This window comes from Leiobunum rupestre, chromosome 7 (assembly GCF_980474605.1).
Source record: "Leiobunum rupestre chromosome 7, qqLeiRupe1.1.hap1, whole genome shotgun sequence".
Lineage (NCBI taxonomy): Eukaryota > Metazoa > Arthropoda > Arachnida > Opiliones > Sclerosomatidae > Leiobunum > Leiobunum rupestre.
In genome coordinates, this window is record NC_143390.1 from 61,631,968 (window position 1) to 61,651,332 (window position 19,365).

The window sequence follows — 19,365 nt, forward strand, 5'->3', positions numbered from 1 at the left end:
AGATTTGAATGCTATAGTTGACCTCGCTATTTCAGCTGCGGCTGCCCCATTTGATTCTGCCGTGCTCGGATCCGAAGAGTCTACTGCAGTTGCTTTATAAGTCTTAGGTGCGGTGGCACTATGTTTTATCAATGCTCCCGCCTTAACAAAATTAAAAACAAAAACAAAAATGAATTATACCGTGAAATGATAAAATTGTGGTTTTACGAAATTACCTGGGATCCCCTTAATTTCAGTCGTAGCAAATGTTAGAAGTAAAAAATTACTTAGCCTAAAGTCTCTTAAAAATTAATATTTTAAATATTTAGAAGCAAATACAAATTATGTATCTCAAGTTTGGAAACTTTCCCGTAATTGAGATGCATAGATACACATTTTACCCTATTTAAATACATGAGTTTTCCTATATTATGTTAACCTTTCATGCTTATATTACTAAATTAATTACACTTCGATTATATGCACGATTTTTTCATTTTAAATAAATATCCTATGCTCAAAGAATATATATATCAATTGTTTTTTTATTAAAAAAATTAATTCATTTATAGAATTTAAGTGTATGAGCTTGATTTAAATAACATCATACCTGTTTACTTCTTAAATTGCTAAGTGACCTTCTTTGTCGAGTCATCGGAGTTTTCGCTGCTCGATGAAGTTGCCCCAGAAGACGATCTGGTTTGTCCGCTCTCCCTACTTGATGAAGTCGACACTTCCTACACCTTTCTCGCTTGACATAGAAATTTCGTTCGCTATCTTCTTCTTGCTTTACGTTAGCGTGTTGCTTTCTTCATGGTCTTGGTTTAAAGAGAACGTAAGGTGTGATTTATCGTCGTCGCCTGCAGAGGACTTTGACGTTTCTTTGTTGTTATTGTTTACAGATGATGGATAATTGACTAGCTTATCGCTGTTGGAAGAGGACCTTGCTTTTCTTTGCGCATAAAGGATTTTGGCTTATCTTTACCGTCTTTACTTAAACTAGGTGTTTGGATATCTCGCGTACCTTTGTTCGACGAGGAATTTCGTGTAATGTTTTCGTTTCTTAAACTTGTGCTTCTTCGCTTGTTGGTTTTCGTTTAAAGAACGTTTGAGTGAGTTGCTTGTCTTTTTCTTGTGAAAGTATATTTATCCTTTTCTTAAAGATATTTAAGATGGAACTCTGGTTTACTTGCTTTTGTATTAGGGCTGAAAGATGATGTTTGCATTACGGGGTTTTGCTGGCTTAATGCAGACGTTTGTGTTGGTGGTTCTTCAGGGCTAAAATTTTAAGTTATCGTTGCTTATTTGATTGGCTTAAAGATGATGCTTCAGTTGCAGTATTTTTCTCGCTAAAAAGTAAAGTTCCCGTTGCTGTGTTGCTTAACGATGACGTTTCCGTTGTTTGATTTTCTTGGCTTAGCGGTGACATTTGAGTTACTTATTTTTTTTTGACTCATAGATGTTTTTTATTTTTGGTGTTCTGATGACTTTTGCTTTCTATGTTTATTTTATTACGCGTCGCGAGGCCGATTGCCCTTTTAAAGTTTCAGAAATAATATAGATACATCTAAGCTTTCTTTTAGGTCAATTAGATCTTGACTTAGAACAACTCTATATCTTTATCGTATCATATATTAGGGCGACTTTTCAATAGTACGTTTAATAAAGAAATATCTATTAACCAAAATAAAGATCTCTCCGAGAGTTGGTTCTCCTGCAAAAGTCCGAAACTGTAAATAAATAAATAAAAAGATGTGCAAGGGTATGAAAAAGGTTCGACTACACATGGAATAATCCAACGTGCTAACTTACCACGTAATGATACAGTCATCAAATGTTTAGCTTATAACGAAATAGCCCTTTTACGGGAACCTCTAAGTAGCATCTCGACGGTGATAACTTTGTTACTTAACATTCCCTTTGTTCTTAGTCTGGTTCGCGAAAAATTGTAATAGCGTATAGCTATTTTTCTTACGGTTAACAAAAAACGGCGGTAGACCACATCGAGTTGGTCTTTTTAAATTATAAAAAGATAGTTCACTGTTCTTACGATTTCGTACAGGTAAAAGAGAGTTGCTTAGCAGCAAAGTTCGTCCCAACTTGCAATCTTTCCTAAAATTTTAATTATGGTGTCTACTTTTAGGATCAATGGGAGCGAAAGGTTGTAGTGGCCCCCGAAATATTTATTGAACGCAGTGAGATGTTTGGTGTCGCACCTGTAGAGGTATTCATCAAGCTGATTCATATAAGGCCAAACATAGATCCGTGGGAGCAATCGTTACTGAGTTATGATAAAAAAAAATCTACCGAATGACGTAATTTTAACCCTAATATGCCAAAAAACTTATAATAATAAATTAAAAATTTAGTCGAGTTAGGTATTATTTTTGTAGCGAATTTCAATGATGGGTCGAATATGAGAATCTTCGGGTCACCAGCTATATTAGATGTGAAATTATAAATAACGATAAAACCTTCAATATTGGGTGAACTTTCCAAAAAACCACGTTTTCTTATACTTTTGATAATAACTTAACATCTTATTTTAAAATTTGAAATTGTTTTGCACATTAGAAGTCATTCAGTACAAAGTCGGTCATAACTTAGAATAGGGTCATTCTACGGACTTGTGGTTGGTCTCAATAGGCGCAGCGTCATGAATACATGTAGGGGCCACCCCACTCACGGCGCGATTCGTTCAGTATAAATATCAGGGTCAACTGCTCCTCTTGACCACCGATGACCCCTAAAAAACTATGTTGCAATTTGAGGCGAAAAAGCTCATTTGGGACTTTTTTACCAGCACTAAATAAAATATTAAATACTACACGTCGAGTTAGTCTACATGATCTATTTTCCTATCTTGGTTACCCTTCGGAAGAAAAATGTTAAATCGGATTCTTATCCAAGCGTTCTCTATGATATGTTTTGGGATTAACGGGGCGGAAGTTTTGGGGGTTCAACCCGAGGGGTAAGACACTTAGGATTTTTGTGTACAGGAGTTCGAACTCTGCAGAGTTCTCGAGCGTTCCAGAGAGTTCATTGGTGAGTTCGGGAGAGTTCTCCACAGTTCTTGAGAGTTCAAGTGTGAGTTCCAGAGAGTTCCGGAGAGTTCTCGAGAGTTTGAGGGAGTTCGCGAGAGTTTGAGGGAGTTCGCGAGAGTTCAGGGGAGTTCATAAGAGTTCCAATAGCAAATGTACACCTGAGTTCTTGATTGTCTTACCCCTCGGTTCAACCCCCGCCCCGAAATGCTGATGACCAGGAAGGGGAATTTCTACTTATAATCAGTAAGAAATTCGTCTTCACACCAACTTAAAAATTTTGCCTCAAAACCCCCATGAATTAAATCCTGGATACGCCTTTGACCCCGGGTTTGCTATTATTTTTATTTCTTTACAGCGAACCTCACTAACGCCTCTACTTAGCGTCTTGTCGGTTAAAACTATCATTCACATTCGCGCACACACAATTCAAACTTTCATACTTAAAACCATTCTACCTTAATGCAGAAGCCCGAACCGATCATTTTGCAACTTAATTACCATTAATTTACACCCGAACCCTGTCCGGCAAACGTCCGACTTCTGACATTAACTTAATAATACTCATTTGTCCGAACTGTAAAAATATGGCTCAGATGGCCGAATTTCGGTTTCATTTGTCCGAAAATTATTTTGTATTATTTGTTGGCAATTCAACCGTTCTATCCGTTTGTCAAATGTCCGAAATGTCCCAACATTATACATTGACTTTGGTCAAATTCGAAAGAATCACATTTAACCGAATCCCAAACGTGCGGTTTTTACACACAATCCTAAGGATTTGTTTGTATTAGTCTCACGTACAGTGTAGCCGATGCCGATGGCGCCGTGTCGCGCATACCTCTTCAACGGTTAGGGCTAGAAGAGTTAATGATATCTCGTTCGAATGTACAGACATCGCCATTGATAGCCTTTCATGAAGTTTTCAAATCGGAGCCCAAAAAGTTGGGCATTTGCCCAATTTACTATTTCCGGTGATTTCCTTTATGTGGTTGATATTTTGTTAAAAATTAAGTCCGGTAACGTTAAAATAAATATTATTAGATAGGTTAGGATTCATTTGAACTACAACTTCGGTTATATCAGTAAATATTAAATTTAAGTATAGTTTTCGGGGTTATATACGGGACCCCAATGTTCGTGGTTTTATATTTCCGCCTGAAAGTCGACATAGGTTCCTTAATGTAAGTCCGATTTTCATGAAAGTAACATTTTTGAATAGCTGTGGTTTCCAAATATCCTAGAATTGTAATATCGTTGCTTAATTTTAATTCTTAGGAAGGTTTTTGGACAGCGTATAAGTACCCCCATCGACTTCCAACATTGGAAATACGCGTGGTTATAAAGACTTTACGCGAATTTCTCTCTGGCGTTTTCCAAGGCCGTTCTAATATGACCCAAAGTAACCAATAAGTGTGACACTTATCGGAGGCCGTTCTAATATGACCCAAAGTTACAAATAAGTGTGACACTTATCGGAGTAATACGCAATGCTAACAACGTGTGACCTGAAGTAACAAATAAGTGTGCCAATTATCGGAGGCCGTTCTAATATGACCAAAAGTAACAAATAAGCGTGACACTTATATTTCCGCCTGAAAGTCGTCATAACGTTCCTTAATTTAAGTCCGATTTTCATGAAAGTTATATTTTTGAATAGCTGTGGTTTACATATAACCAAGATTTGCAAATACGTTCCTTAATTTTAATTCTAAGTAAGGTTTTTTGGGCAGCGTATACGGAGCCCCGCAATTTCCAACATTGAAAATCCGCGTGTTTATAGAGGTCTACGCGCCCGTTTCCCTCTGGCGTTTTTCAAGGCCGTTCAGAGTGCGCCGCGCATTCAACGTATGAGCAGAAGTAACAATTTAGTACGACACTGATCGAACTAGTCTTTGCCTAAGGTGGTGCCTTGGGTATTAGCCTAGCTGATTATTATTATTATTATGATTATGATTAACCAGAAGAAATAAGTGTGACACTCAACGGCTGACTAGTAGTATCAAATGTGTGATCAGAAGTAAAAAATAAGAGTGACACTGATCGAAGGAATCTTCGATGCTTTCAAAGTATGACTAGAAGTAACAAATAAGTGTATATATGTGTGACCGTAGATATATTTTGGTTGTGATATCGGCGTTGCTCAAACAAACTTAACACATTAGAAGGATTGTGTGTATTCTGACCGTCTTACGTCTTGTTTATCTTAATATGAATAATTGTGGAACTTCCATATAACCTTTATTCCAATGAAAACAGACACCTAACTAGAGATCGGCGTTTGACTAAAATTATCCAATTATTTATTTTTATACATAACCTCATATTATTCAAAAATAAACGAAAAAACTATTATTTTTGCATGTTAAATCGTTGTTTATTTTTATAAAATGTTCATAAAAACAATTAACCCAACTTTTTATGGTTAATCGAAATTTTGCCGGTTAATTTCTTCGTTTCGCCGAACTCTACACCTAACCTAACCTTACCTAATGGCAGGCCCATAGCCAGCGAGGGGGCTTGAGGTGGCCTGGCCCCTCAAAAATAATTTGTGCCCCGTGGTGCCCCCACAAAAAGTATCTGTGCCCCCTTTAAAATATCATTGTGCCCATAGAAAAATTTCAAAGTAAGTAAACAAAATCAATAAAATATTTTATATTTACATATTATATTTAGTTCAGTCCAACTATACAAAATTTGTTATTACATTTCATGCACTTTGCTTAACTATATTAGTTCCCTTCCACGTGCGCCAAGTTTAAGTTCTAGCTGTAGCTGAAACAACAATCAGGTACAAATATTGATTTGACTATACTAACTAAGGTTAATTTCCCGCAGCACTGTAGTCTAACTGCTAATGGTCGTCGTCGTCGTGTATTCAGTTGTATCCAACTATTAATGGCGGCGTATTTCACTTTATTCCCTCCGTGTAGTTCTCAGTTTACATCGGCTCGCGTGAGAATAATCTAGTCATTTCAAATGGATAAATTTTTGGTAAAAACAAAAAGAAATGAAGATTAATCTAATGTGACTAGAAATTTTACTTCAGATACATTTCAAGATAATTTAAAGCTCGTTCAAGCTGCTCGAGGTAACGGTAATAACCAAAACGCTATAATTCCGTCTGTTGTCCAGAATTCGTCCAAAACACCCAGAGTAAAGTAAAGCAACCGCAAACGACCTTGGTTTGACAAAACTAACTCAACCGATACTTTCTGAATACCCGAAAACCAAGTTCAACGATAAAGATAGGTCATTCAAGAAAACGTGGTACAAAGATCGACCATGGCCAGAGTATTCCGTTAAGGAAAATACCTGTTATTGTTTCCCATGTAGAAGGTATGTGTCTACTATTGTTACCGAGAGAGCCCCTGCCTTTGTTACCAAAGGTAGCATTGGTAAACAAAAAGGGTATCGACATTCTCAAAGCAAGTCACATATTCGTTCTACTGAGCTTTGGGAAGAACAAAAGCTGCGAGCTTCTCGAGGCGAGGAAAATAATACCGTTTTATATCCTAAGCAGATTAACAAAAATCGTCATTATTTAAAGTCTATTGCCGAAACGGTAAGGTTCTTGGCCGTTAATGAGTTACCATTAAGGGGAACTAATTGTTACAGTGTGGACACAATACGTCATATTGAAAATGTCGAATTTCATCTCTTTATGTTGATTTCAGTGTCGAGGCTACTGGACTCCTACACAAGTGTGGAAACCAAAAATTTGTTTTAATCGCGCTGATAATGTAGGAAGTACTATCAATTTTTGAGCCCGCTAACAAAGCGCTTCAAGCGAAAGACGTGCACTTAGCCATTGCTGCGAAATTAGTTCGGTCTTGCATTCTTGTCTTGGAGGAAAACAGAGCATTATCACGCTGCATTTAAAATCAGTAAAGATCTAAATATAAGTGAAACTTCCACTCGATCTGTTCCGAAGAGAAAACGAGCAGCTAATCGCCAACTTAGTGATTTTGTTGTTGACAGGGAGATTTTCTCACACAACGAATTTTCAAACAAGGATTATATTAACGAATTGTACCATGTACTCTAAATGACCAAAAATGTACATCGTATAATACAGGGTGGTTCGATTTTCTCTGACCAGGCTTTTTGTCAAAAAGTATTTGAGATATAATTTTAAAATTGTTCAGGGTATTCGTATTTAGTTGGGAACGCTTTAATTTGTAAAGTACAAAAAACTCGAATACGTTTCCACGTTTTTTTAATTAATATTTTTACTGCTAGGTGCTTGGGAACAATTTTCAATGAGAAAGTTGTAGTGCATACTTGAAAACCTAAAAATAACGTTTGTTCGATCACAAACGAACAAATTTTCAATTAGATAATGATGTCAGCAAGAAAAAACAAATTCGCCATAGAAGGCCATGGGGTTCTTTTAAAAAGCTTAGTTAAATTAATGGTTTTTGAGAATAATATGTCAACAAACAAGTGAGAGAAAGATAATATGGTCTAATTAGACCTACTTAATTTACCAAACATGTTGTTCTTAGTGATTTGCACAACGGTTTAATTAAGTTTTAGTATTAAACCTAAATAACCCAAAATAAAAAGTCTTGCCAGTTGGCGAACCTCAACAATGCCTGTGTTTACCGCTGAACAAGGCGCTTTAATTGTCGAATTATTTTGGGTGAAGCCCATTGAAACGCTCGTAGGGAATGTCAACTTTTCATTATGCAGTATTCTGACAGTTTTCCCAGTCACAACACCGTTTCTCGGAGCTGTTCGAGATTTCCATAACCATGGAAATGTAAATCCAAGATACCGATGAGCTGGTGGTCAAAATATCGACCATAAAAAGCTAGTTTTAGAGTACTTCATGGCATATCTTCAATCAAGCATTCAAAGAGGAAACGTAGAGTTGGGATTTCCCAGAATTCGCATTTGGCGTATAATTCACGAGCACAACTTCCATCCTTATCGAGCAACACTTCATTAAGCTCTTCAAGACAGAGATCTGGTTCATAGGTTTGACTTTTGTTACTGGTAAAGCAACATGGTGAACGAAACTCCGGAATTTTTAAATCTGATTTTGGTGACCGATGAGCGTTCGTTTGGGACAGACGGACCATTTAAGCACCTAAACAATCACATGTGGAGTGATGTGAATCAACGATAGAGTTTTCGATGCCAACACTTGTGGTTAAACGTGTGGGTGGGACTGGTCGCTGATCGAGTGATTGGCCTATTTTTTCTGCCAAAAACTTCTGAATGGGCAAAGTAACTCTGTTACCAACATTACGGAGAGCCTCCACCTCAACCCCGAGCTGTAGTAGACCACCTTTACACTGAATTCCAACAACGATGGATAGGATGACTGACCAGTCTAATAGCCTCCTAGATGGCCTGACCTCACACCCATGGACTTCTTCCTGTGGGGTTTCATCAAAGATCATGTCTATGCGACGCCTGTTAGGAGCCTGGAAGAATGACATCCACGTTTTATCAATTCTTTTCAATTGGTCACTCTCGAAATGATCCAGCGTGCATTCCAAAGTATGCTTCATAACGCAGAAACATGCATCGTGGCAGACGGAGGAATTATCAAACCATACTTATTTTTTTTAGTTGAATTGGAAGGTACTTGTTTATTTTTCTCTCACTTGTTGGTACCAAATAATTTGTTAATTTATCGAACATTGACATGTTATTCTCAAAAACAATTAATTTAACTAAACTTTGTAAAAGAACCATTTGGCATGATATGGCGAACTGTTTTTTTGTTGACCTCATTATTCAAGTGAAAGTTTGTTCGTTTGGGATCGAACAAACGTTATTTGTAGGTCTTTTCAGTGAAAAATGTTCCCTAGCACCTAGCGGTAAAATTTTTTGGAATTTAAATTTATAGTGTTGCTAAATAAATACGCATACCCTGAAAATTTAAAAATTAAATATTAAATAGTGTTTGAGAAAAATGCCTGGTCAGAGCAAATCGATCCACCCTGTATAACATTGGTCGTAATTCATATTCAATACGTACAAATGCGTAACAAACGCTTACCGCCACTGGTAGTGCAGAGGTACTATAATTTAATAAGCATAAATATAATTAATATCAAGAATTTATATTTTCTCTTAGTTGATCTCCATAAATAATCAGGTCGATTTGTGGTTTATTAGTTCAATTAAAAACACTTGGATCTTTTTCCTTGATTAAGGGGGAAGTTGTTTTACGATATACGTACCTGGAACTTGATTACGGAGGCTATAACTACATGTAGCTCATTCCTCGCAAACTTTTTTGAAAAATCACTTCCAGGGGAGATTGGGAGTGATTCGCAGTTTTATCACTCAAATTGTTGTTGGTTGAAGACGTCACACTTGAATTAGAAAAATTGCTTGTTATTGTGTAAAAAAATTTGTTGCCAAACGTGAACATACGTATTTTGAATATTTTTTGATTAGATTTAATATGGAGATGTTTACTGGCCTATTGTTGTTATCGTGATCTAGTCAATCATTATATTAAAAAAAATACTTGTATAGTTTTTCTAGAATTATACAATATTTAACTTCTTCTGAGCATTAGAGAGGTATTTTGGGTTTTAAGTGAGTGACATGATATTCGTTTTTCAATAATAAAAACTTTACTTCCAAACAAAGCGTGTAAAGTATACCAAATAGTAAAAATTAATCAGATAGAGGCAAAGGTATTTAAATGGTTAAAGGAAAAGTCCAGGTTTGTTAAAACTTGGGTCTATTTGAAATATCATGTTTAAATAAACTCAAAAATATCAGTCGTAAAATTGTATCTTTTTTAATGACGAGAAATAATTTTTAAACGAGCGAAATTTACCGCCAAGTGGGGAACAGAGCGCTGTTAAAGCCTGTTATAGCGCGAACAGCGCGTGATTAAAGTCCTAAAACGTCACCCCGAAACAAAAAATGGCAGATCGCTTGGCGGTAAATTTCGCTCGTTTAAAAATTAATTTCTCGTCATTAAAATATCATTGTGCCCATAGAAAAATTTCAAAGTAAGTAAACAAAATCAATAAAATATTTTATATTTACATATTATATTTAGTTCAGTCCAACTATACAAAATTTGTTATTACATTTCATGCACTTTGCTTAACTATATTAGTTCCCTTCCACGTGCGCCAAGTTTAAGTTCTAGCTGTAGCTGAAACAACAATCAGGTACAAATATTGATTTGACTATACTAACTAAGGTTAATTTCCCGCAGCACTGTAGTCTAACTGCTAATGGTCGTCGTCGTCGTGTATTCAGTTGTATCCAACTATTAATGGCGGCGTATTTCACTTTATTCCCTCCGTGTAGTTCTCAGTTTACATCGGCTCGCGTGAGAATAATCTAGTCATTTCAAATGGATAAATTTTTGGTAAAAACAAAAAGAAATGAAGATTAATCTAATGTGACATCATTTATGCTGAAATCCCCGATCCTGTTGCAGATAAAAAACTACACGAAATAGTCATTAAAAATATGGTGCATGAAAGACAAATTGTGAACTGAAAATATCCGCGGCAATTTCTCAAGGAAACGCAAACAGCTACAGATGGATATCATTTGTACAGACGGAGAAAACCAGAAGATGGGGGCCATTCTTCGACAATTAAAATGAAATCAGACAACGTGAATATTGGTAGCCGCTGGAAAGTTCCATATAGCCCGTTGCTTTCAAAGATGTTTTTTTCGCATATCAACGTTGAGTGGTGTAATTCCGTCAAATCGATTAAATACATTCTAAAGTATATACAAAGGGTCAGACCAAGGCGTTTTTACTACAACGCGTGAAAATGGGACAGTCGATCAAATCGCGGAGTATCAAGCAGGGCATTACATTTCAAGTAACGAAGCAGCGTGAAGAATTTTCGTGTTTCCAATTCATGAAAGCTACCCAACAGTCGTTCATTTAAATGTTCATTTGGAAAACGGTCAAAGAGTTTATTTTAATCGAGAAAATTGGGCCAGCCGCCTGAACGATCCTCCTAATACCATTTTGCGAAAAACCGAAAATACTGTGAAGCGCCCAAATACTATACGCGTGATAAATCTAAGTAAGTGTTCAGTCGTCGCGTTCAAGGAACAATTGTTGAGAGCCATGTGGTTATTCGTCCGGGCGACGCACTTGGCCGTGTTTACACGGTTCACTTGAAAAATTTCGAATGTTACATTTTGAGAATGTTACTACACAAAGTTACGGGCCCAATGTGTTTCAAAGATCTCCGGACGGACGATGGAACTGAACACGACACGACACGTATCACGTTGCATGTCTTGCGTTGGGGTTTCTTGAGAACGACAATCAATGGGACAAAACATTGAACAAAATTCGAACACTCTCCGCAGTGATACTTTCGTTTTGTGGCCCTTCCGATCCAACGACTCTTTGGACAAATGACAAAGATTGCATGGCCGAAGATATTTTGTTTCGCTTACGTCGCGAAAACCCACAAATAACGTTGGAATTCACTGAAGATATTTATAATCAGACACTTATTGCAATTGAAGATAAAGTTCTAGGAATGATAAGCAAACTTTTAAAGGACATTGGTATGAAGAGTCCAACACGAAACCACACTACGAATATGAACCACTATTAAATTTAGAACAAATTCATTTATGAAGAGGTTTTACGTCGTCACTTCAATACTGAAGGTGGCGTTATTATCATCGAAGCGCCTGGAGGAACTGGGACAACATTTAATCAATTTGTTGTTGGCTCGAATTCGGGGAGATAATAAAATTGCTATCGCAGTAGCTACTTCTGGGATAGCAGCTACGTTAATGACTGGCGGAAAAACAGCACACTCCACGTTGGCAATACCTATCGACTTGATACACAATGATGCACCTGTTTGAAGTTTTACGATAAAATCGCAAAAAGCGCAAGTTTTGAAAGAGGCCAAAATATTACTGTCGGACGAAATTTCCATGATGCATTAACACGGGTTTGAGGCAGTTAATAGAACACTGCAAGATATTCGTGGTAACAAAACCATTATGGGAGGTTTAATTGTTGTCATTGCTGGTGATTTTCGTCAAACTCTGCCAATCATTCCAAGAGGAATGATGATTGACGAAATCAAAGCGTGTTTGAAGTCATCTCATTTTTGGAAAGAAATACTAACAATGAAAGTTACTGTTAATATGAGATTACAGCAATTATGCACTTATGACTCAAAGGTTTTCGGAATACTTGCTCAACATTGGCTGATTACTGTACAATTTGTCCAACACTGAAGTGCCTGATCAATTGTGTTTACCCAAATGTTAAGACCAATATAACAAATTCCAGGTGTCTTCCACAGCGTGCAATTTTAACACATCTGAATATCACAGTTGAAGACATTAATTCCACCATCCAAGAAGCGATTTTAGCGCCCACACGAACATAATGTGTGAATGACGATGAAGTGACCAGCTATCCGGTTGAATTTTTGAATTCAATCAGACCCAACGGCATCCACCGCATAAATTGGATCTAAAAGTCGGCTTTGCTATCATGCTGCTCAGGAACTTGGACCCACCGAAGCTTTGCAACGGGTCAAGATTGACAATCAAAGCGTTACATGCATACGTCATTGAAGCTACAATTCTAACAGGAACTTTCGCAGGCGAGGATGTTTTATTTCCAAGGATTCCGTTAATTCCAACAGACCTGCCATTTTCGTTCATAAGATTGCAGTTCCCTGTTTCGCTTGCGTACGCTATTACAATCAATAAAGGTCAAGGTCAATCTTTGGACGTTACTCTGACGAAGACCCACGGGTCGGAAGCTCAGTTGTTTTCAGTAAAATTGTGGGCTCTTCACACCCCAATTATTGATTAAATAATCTTTTTATAAAAAAAAATACATGCGTGTCTCTCTGTTAATAGTAAAAAAAAATTAGTTGGAAATTTCCATGGATAGAACTATACGTTGGAATGTAAAGGGCCAAAGACCCATCGAAATTGTACGTTGTTGCAAATGAAGAAAAAGAAACGAAGAATGTTTTTTATTATCAAGTTTCAAGATTGCGCTGTTTATTACTTGGCTTAATTCATCAAAAGCTTCTTTTGCTACCCTATATAGGCTTTGCCTCTATGGCTGTCTGCAAACTTTGTGTTGTAAAATAAATATCCAGTAGCTATTCGTCTTATTAACCAAGTTTTCCTCATTTCACTTATTGTTGGCTCAAATGTAACAATATTTGGGCCTTCCGTTTCGCAAAGTGCCACAGTGAAAATCGCTTGTAAAATATCTTTGAGTTCCAATATACTGTCACATTCAATGGCTGGTCCTAATGCGCGCAAATAAAATTGTTTTGTTCTTTTAATTTGGTTTTTAACGCCTTTAAACTCCGTCATATTTTTTGATGATGTGCGCCACATCACAACGAATATAACAACTTGGAAGGTCATCCGCAATATCGGGAGACGGAAATATGATATTCCCGCATTTGCAAATGTAATCGCTTAAGGAGCAGCAATTAGAAAATGCCTTGGTGATGGCGTACAGAATGGCGAGAGACATATCGGACACAATTTCACTTGGAACGACTGCACCTGATTTTATCCACGTTGAGAGGCATCAGTAAATGGCATCGAAGTCGTAACTTTCAAACTGTTACAAACTGAGAATTGCGCTTGGCCTATAGATGTGGATTTGCGAAAATGACCAATAGTACACTCGGAATTTACAATGGCGCAAATCTCGTATTATACCACTAAAGAGTCGAATGCTCATCATTTTGTGAATGGCTTCCACGGGGTTAGAATCAAAGTTATTTTGTGGTTTAGCCTTGCATTTAGCAACTCTTAAGACATTTGAGGTTGGCAAATCTCTCGGCTCGTGCTCTCCAAATTGCATTCTTTCTTGGCTTTGAAAAATCCTATAGGCACTCGGAGCTACGTTTCCTTTGATCATTTCTTTAATGACTAGGTCACGAACTTCGCCAGACAAGTGTCTCTTTGCGCCTTCCAAATGTGGTTTGTTGTAATCGCCCTTTTACACGCATGTGACACGTACCGTGCTGTTTAAAGGGGGCTCTGACTCGATAGTTCCGACGAATACCGAATGGCATTCTTTGCATTTGCCTTTGAGTGTGGCAAATATACCCCCGAAGTGGTGCACAGTCACACGTTTAAAGGTCAGTATGCACGGGAGTCTTGTATGTTTGTAAAAGTGCCTGCGAGCCTTGTTTAAAAACGTGCCTGGTTCTTTTTCTTGACTTTCCATACAAAACTTGATGTGGCTACATTCTTATATATTGTTCGCTTGCAAAATCAACGTGAATTTTTTCACTCGTAGCTCGCTTTCTTCATCGCGATTTTAAACGTACGATTCATTATAAGACTCAACTGATTCATAGCTGTCAGTAAGGTCTTCCTGGGATTCTTCAACAACAGCGTCGTCATCTTCTGTGTTTTCCTCTATCGCCAAATCGTCCCATATTCCATATCGTTTTTTTTACCAGCGTGTATAAAGCCCCTTACAGTACCCTTACAAGAGCATGATTCAAACGCTCTTGACATATGGGGGGCCAGCCAAGGAAAGTGTCTTAACCGCGTCTCTATTCTATAAAGACGAAGCTGGGAAATTTGACGAATTTTGCAATAACGACGGATTTAAGAAACGTGCAAAATTTGCCCAAGAAGGTGTTATTGACATGATAGGAGTTTTACGAGCCGATATTTGTCAACAAAATCGACTTATTCCTAACCTGATAGACCTAAATTTCAAGTTTATCAAAAGCTCAAACGAGTTTTGTTTACACACAGACGGTGAAAAATGTAAAGTCATTTTCACACACGCATCAATGTTTGTCAGAAAAGTTAGATTGACGCCAGAGATTATGTTATCCCACGCTAAAACTTTGGAACTGGCCACAATGAAATATCCTATCACCCGTACGGAATGTAATTCATTTTCAATTTCTCTAGGCAACAAAATATGCGTCAAAGACAACTTATATAATGGTCAAATACCGAGTAAGGTGGTGATCGGATTTGTAGACCAGAATGCGTATTTGGGAGACTACAAAATGTCACCTTTTAACTTTAAAAATTTTTCGCTAACTCAAATCGCCCTATACCTTGATGGTAGTAGTGTCCCGGCAAAACCATTAAATCCAAATTTCCAAGATAAGTTGTTTATGCGATCATACGCTAATCTCTTTCATCAAACTGGTCAATGGAATATTGACGAAGGAAATTTCATCGACCGTGATGAATTTGCCAGTGGAAACGCGCTATTCGTATTCGACCTAACTCCCGATCTCAACGGAAGTTCAACTGACTGTTTCAACCTGGTAAAGAACGGGAGCGTTCGTCTCGAATTAATATTCGGAGAATCATTACCGTCAACAGTTAGCGTGATTTATTATTCCGAATATCAATCTTTGGTCGAGATCGACAAGAACAGAGCAGTTTTATATAATCAAAGTTCATAATGGACTCGCTACAACTAGAAATCATACTCAAGAATGACCCGTATACGAAATATTTATTCAGAGGAGTCTTCCCTGCCGACAAACTTCCCAAGAATGTGAAAACGTATCCATCACTTTACATCGTGAACACTGATACGTCCGAAGGGGGAGGAGAACATTGGTGTTTGATACATCTCTCAAGGTCACTCAATTGTACATTCTTCGAGAGTTTCGGGAACAGCCCTGATTTCTTTAAATTTAACTATTTTATAGAGCGAAACAGCATAATTGTCACGTATAATTCTGTTCAATTGCAAGGAAATTCTAGTAAGACCTGCGGTGGTTATTGCGTTTATTTTGCTATTAACTTGTGTCGGGGAATAAAATTGTTTAGTATATTGGAAAGATGTTCTGAAAACAAAAATGTAAACGATCGTATGATATCTGAATTCATGTATAAGAAATACTCAATAAATTTGTTATAAAAATATTTTATTTCGTTTTATAATGTCCGTGCGCGAGCGTTGATATACCATCGCCTAAAATATAACGTTTATCATCGCACGGGTTTAAACACAATTTGTTTTGTCGCACAGTCGTCACAATATGCTAACTCACTATGCGCTTCATCTCCGCGATAGTTAACTTATGGTTCAGAAGACACTCGCGATACTCCGCGTGACGGACGCGCTTCTGCACAACGCGTTTACACACACCCTTGCAAGTCTTTTTCTCGCCTTTAGATGACAATATAGAGTGCATTTTGGGTCTAAGTCCGCAAAATTCTTCAATCGGTGTGCCGTCCATCTCATCTTTAAACTTTCCGAGTCTCTTTTTATTGGTTTCGTCAAACAGAGGATGATTTTTTGGGGTATCCAGAAAAATCATACATTTCCTTCTGTTTGTCGAAATCTTCGTACAAACCGGTGTTTGGATTTGATACGTGAGACTGTCTGTAAATTATAAATAATCATTAGAAATAAGCTATACTATATACAAGAGGGTATACGTACCAGTATCGGAAAAAAAGAAGTTTGACCTTTTCTCCGTACTGCGGCTTTATGACGTCATAGTGAAATCTATACATTAAAAGTTTCGATAGATCCAAAATGGCGAAACCTGTATAGTTGGGCCGGTTTAGAATAAGCTTTTTCTTGGCGGAATGAATTCCAACAAGGTCGTTTTGGAAGATGGTGAACTTTTTGAACGCGGGCGAGCTAGCTTTTTTCAGTCTTTTCTGGTGTCGTAACTAGTTTAAAATCCTTACGTAAACGTAAGTTTTCCATGGTTTTACCTGCAAAAAATTTAATTTAATTTTTATTTTTAATTACTTACCGAAGACAGCGTTGTTCATTAATTTAAAAAAGTCCTTTCCAAAATCGTTGGCGGCCATCTTCCTTTTATCCGTATTAAAGTCAATATATGACATTAACCAGGCACCTTGTTCGAATTTCATAATTCGGTGGATTTTCGTGATTTTTAGCCCTTTTCCATGTAATACTTGAGATTGCGATAGTGTACAACGTATCGCTCTTTGTTGTTTAGGCTGGGCACCAGTTTCGGTAGACTCTTTAACAGGGATTTTTAGTTCAGTCATCTGGGTTTTCGAATACTCAAAAAGCATTTCCGGTTTAATGGACATGGACTCCGGAGCTAACGGGTAACAGTTATGCTCGTCGTGTAATGCGTCCGGATATTCCAAATCCACTTCCAAAATAAATCCATCAGAGGCGTCGTCGGGGCAACTTAGAATTTCGCGTTGACAGTCAGGGGTGGGTTCAATCCACTCAAAACCGTTCATTGGTAACGCGTCGCACATGACAGTACCGTACAAATTGTTACAATCTGTTTAAAATAACATCGTTAAAATTAATTTTTTAATTAATTTTTTTTAATAAAATTTTTAAAATATTTTTTTGTATAATTAAATTTATTATTAAAATTTTGATTATTCTTACCGTGATAAAAGATGTAACTATCTGGTTTGGAACGGTCGTCTGTTTCCAGGTACTTGTTATTACCCTGTGCGAGACGATGGCTGATCATTGAAACCCCAACTCGTATCCCTTTTTCTATCAAAAGATTCATGTCCTCATCCAGAAAAAGGTCAAGACGCACCTTAGTCATACATAGGGCCGCCTGCCACGCGAAACCCGGGCCTGTGTACGAATGTGCTGGGTCTAGTCGGTAATACGTCATGCACATACGACGGAAACTTTGAAAGACGTCTGCCAGAAGTAATGTAAGACATAAATATCGTGATAACGTCCTTTAAAAATAAAAGTTTCAATTCAAGATTATTCGTATTTATTATTTTAATAGTGTTCATACCCAAATTTGCGATGTTGAAAGTTCTCCATACGTTTTGCGCATGCACGTAGTCGGCTTCACTCAGAGGCTCATCGGTTAAATCGTTGAAGAAACACTCGATAGGAGGTAGTTGTGTTTATATAAAACGATCTTCCGAATCCATGTAGGAATACGGATAAACCCCTTTTCGCAGAAGTAAATTAACTTCTTCAGGTGTGAAAACCGAGTTTAAGAGCGGAAACTTGTCAGTCCCACCTTTCGATAAATTTCCGACGAGGGTCTCGAGAGAAGCTGGCAAAAACCGGACACTGTCAACGAAACGTAGTTTGCCCAAAGTGAAAGAAATGTATGTTTCACTGTTGGTAGCGATAGTCTATATTTTTATTTTTTATTTTTGCAATTTGTTGCATAATGAGGTGTGCGTCATATCTACAAATGTTTCATGTCATAAGTAAAAAAAATACCTTAAGCATATTGGCATTTAATTTACCTGCTCAGATTATGAAGGAAAACCGGGATGAATTTTGGCGCCTTCATTTTAAAATTGCAGATCTGACACGCACAACCCCTATACGCCCCTGTGTAGTGATCATGGTCACGTGTTTTAACTGAGTTTTAAGTAAATGCTTCTTCGCAGACGTAACAATGAGTCGCTGTTTGAAAGGGGGTTTCTTCGATTTCGGAAAGTTGCATAGGGATGTTTTCCTTCAACGCTTCCGATATAACCGTAGACTCGTCCAAAAGCATATTTAAAAACTTCAACGCACCGTCGTGTCCCCTGTATGTCTCGTGTTTAACGAGATTTCCTACATAGTAAATAAATATTAGATAAAGAATTTAAAGAATTTCAAGTGATCAAACGTACCAGTGGGACCGACAATTGCGTATGAAAATCCACGCGTGACATGTACGGCTAGGGTCGTGGTCGATGACAATGTTGCGTCTGGCAAACATGTCGCAATTTTTGACATTATCGACTCGAAATCGGCTAAAATGGTGTAGGGGACCTATATGAAACAAATAAATTAATATTGCGAATTTATACGCGTCAAGTACAAAGGGGAAAGTAATACCGCACAAATCGAGTTCGTTCTCGAATCTTTTATAATGATGTATACGACCAGGATTGTTAACAGCTGGGTGCAGATGTGCTTAAATTGACCACAGGAAACATTTGTTGTCACTGGGGTCTTGTGGGTCAACATTTACTGTAGCCCGTTTATTTTCACGGGTGGTAGTTGAAAATATGTACCCCCTACAAGAGGTAAATATTGGATAATGTTTATTTGTAGATATAAAATTTTATCCAAAACCCAGCCACTTCGTAGTCCTTCATAATTGTTCATACTGTCGGCAATTTTGTCTCGACTAGAGTTTATTTGCTCGGGGATTACTTCGGGTGATAAATTCGCGTGGGTGAAACCCCTGAAATACGGCATTGCCTCAACGTCCGTACCAGTGTCGCACCACCATATACCATTTTATACCTTTATTGGTATTTAGTTTGTTTCGGAGGTACGCATCCAAAGTTGCGCGGTGTTCATTTATAAATAACACAGGGTCCTTAACACCATCTGACGCCGTTATCCTAGCCGAAAAAATTGCGTCACCAAGCGCGTCAACCTCTTCAATTTGAAGTGGTT

The 19,365-nt window shown here is 37.6% G+C and overlaps 1 protein-coding gene across 1 annotated transcript; it reads left to right on the forward strand.

Moving 5' to 3' along the window:
- The first annotated feature begins 14,494 nt into the window (after positions 1-14,494).
- Positions 14,495-15,433, forward strand: LOC149937626 (uncharacterized protein F54H12.2-like). The gene has a single exon (XM_090153880.1). It carries the CDS (start codon positions 14,495-14,497, stop codon positions 15,431-15,433), a length of 939 nt encoding a protein of 312 aa, XP_090010006.1.
- The last annotated feature ends 3,932 nt before the right edge of the window (positions 15,434-19,365 follow it).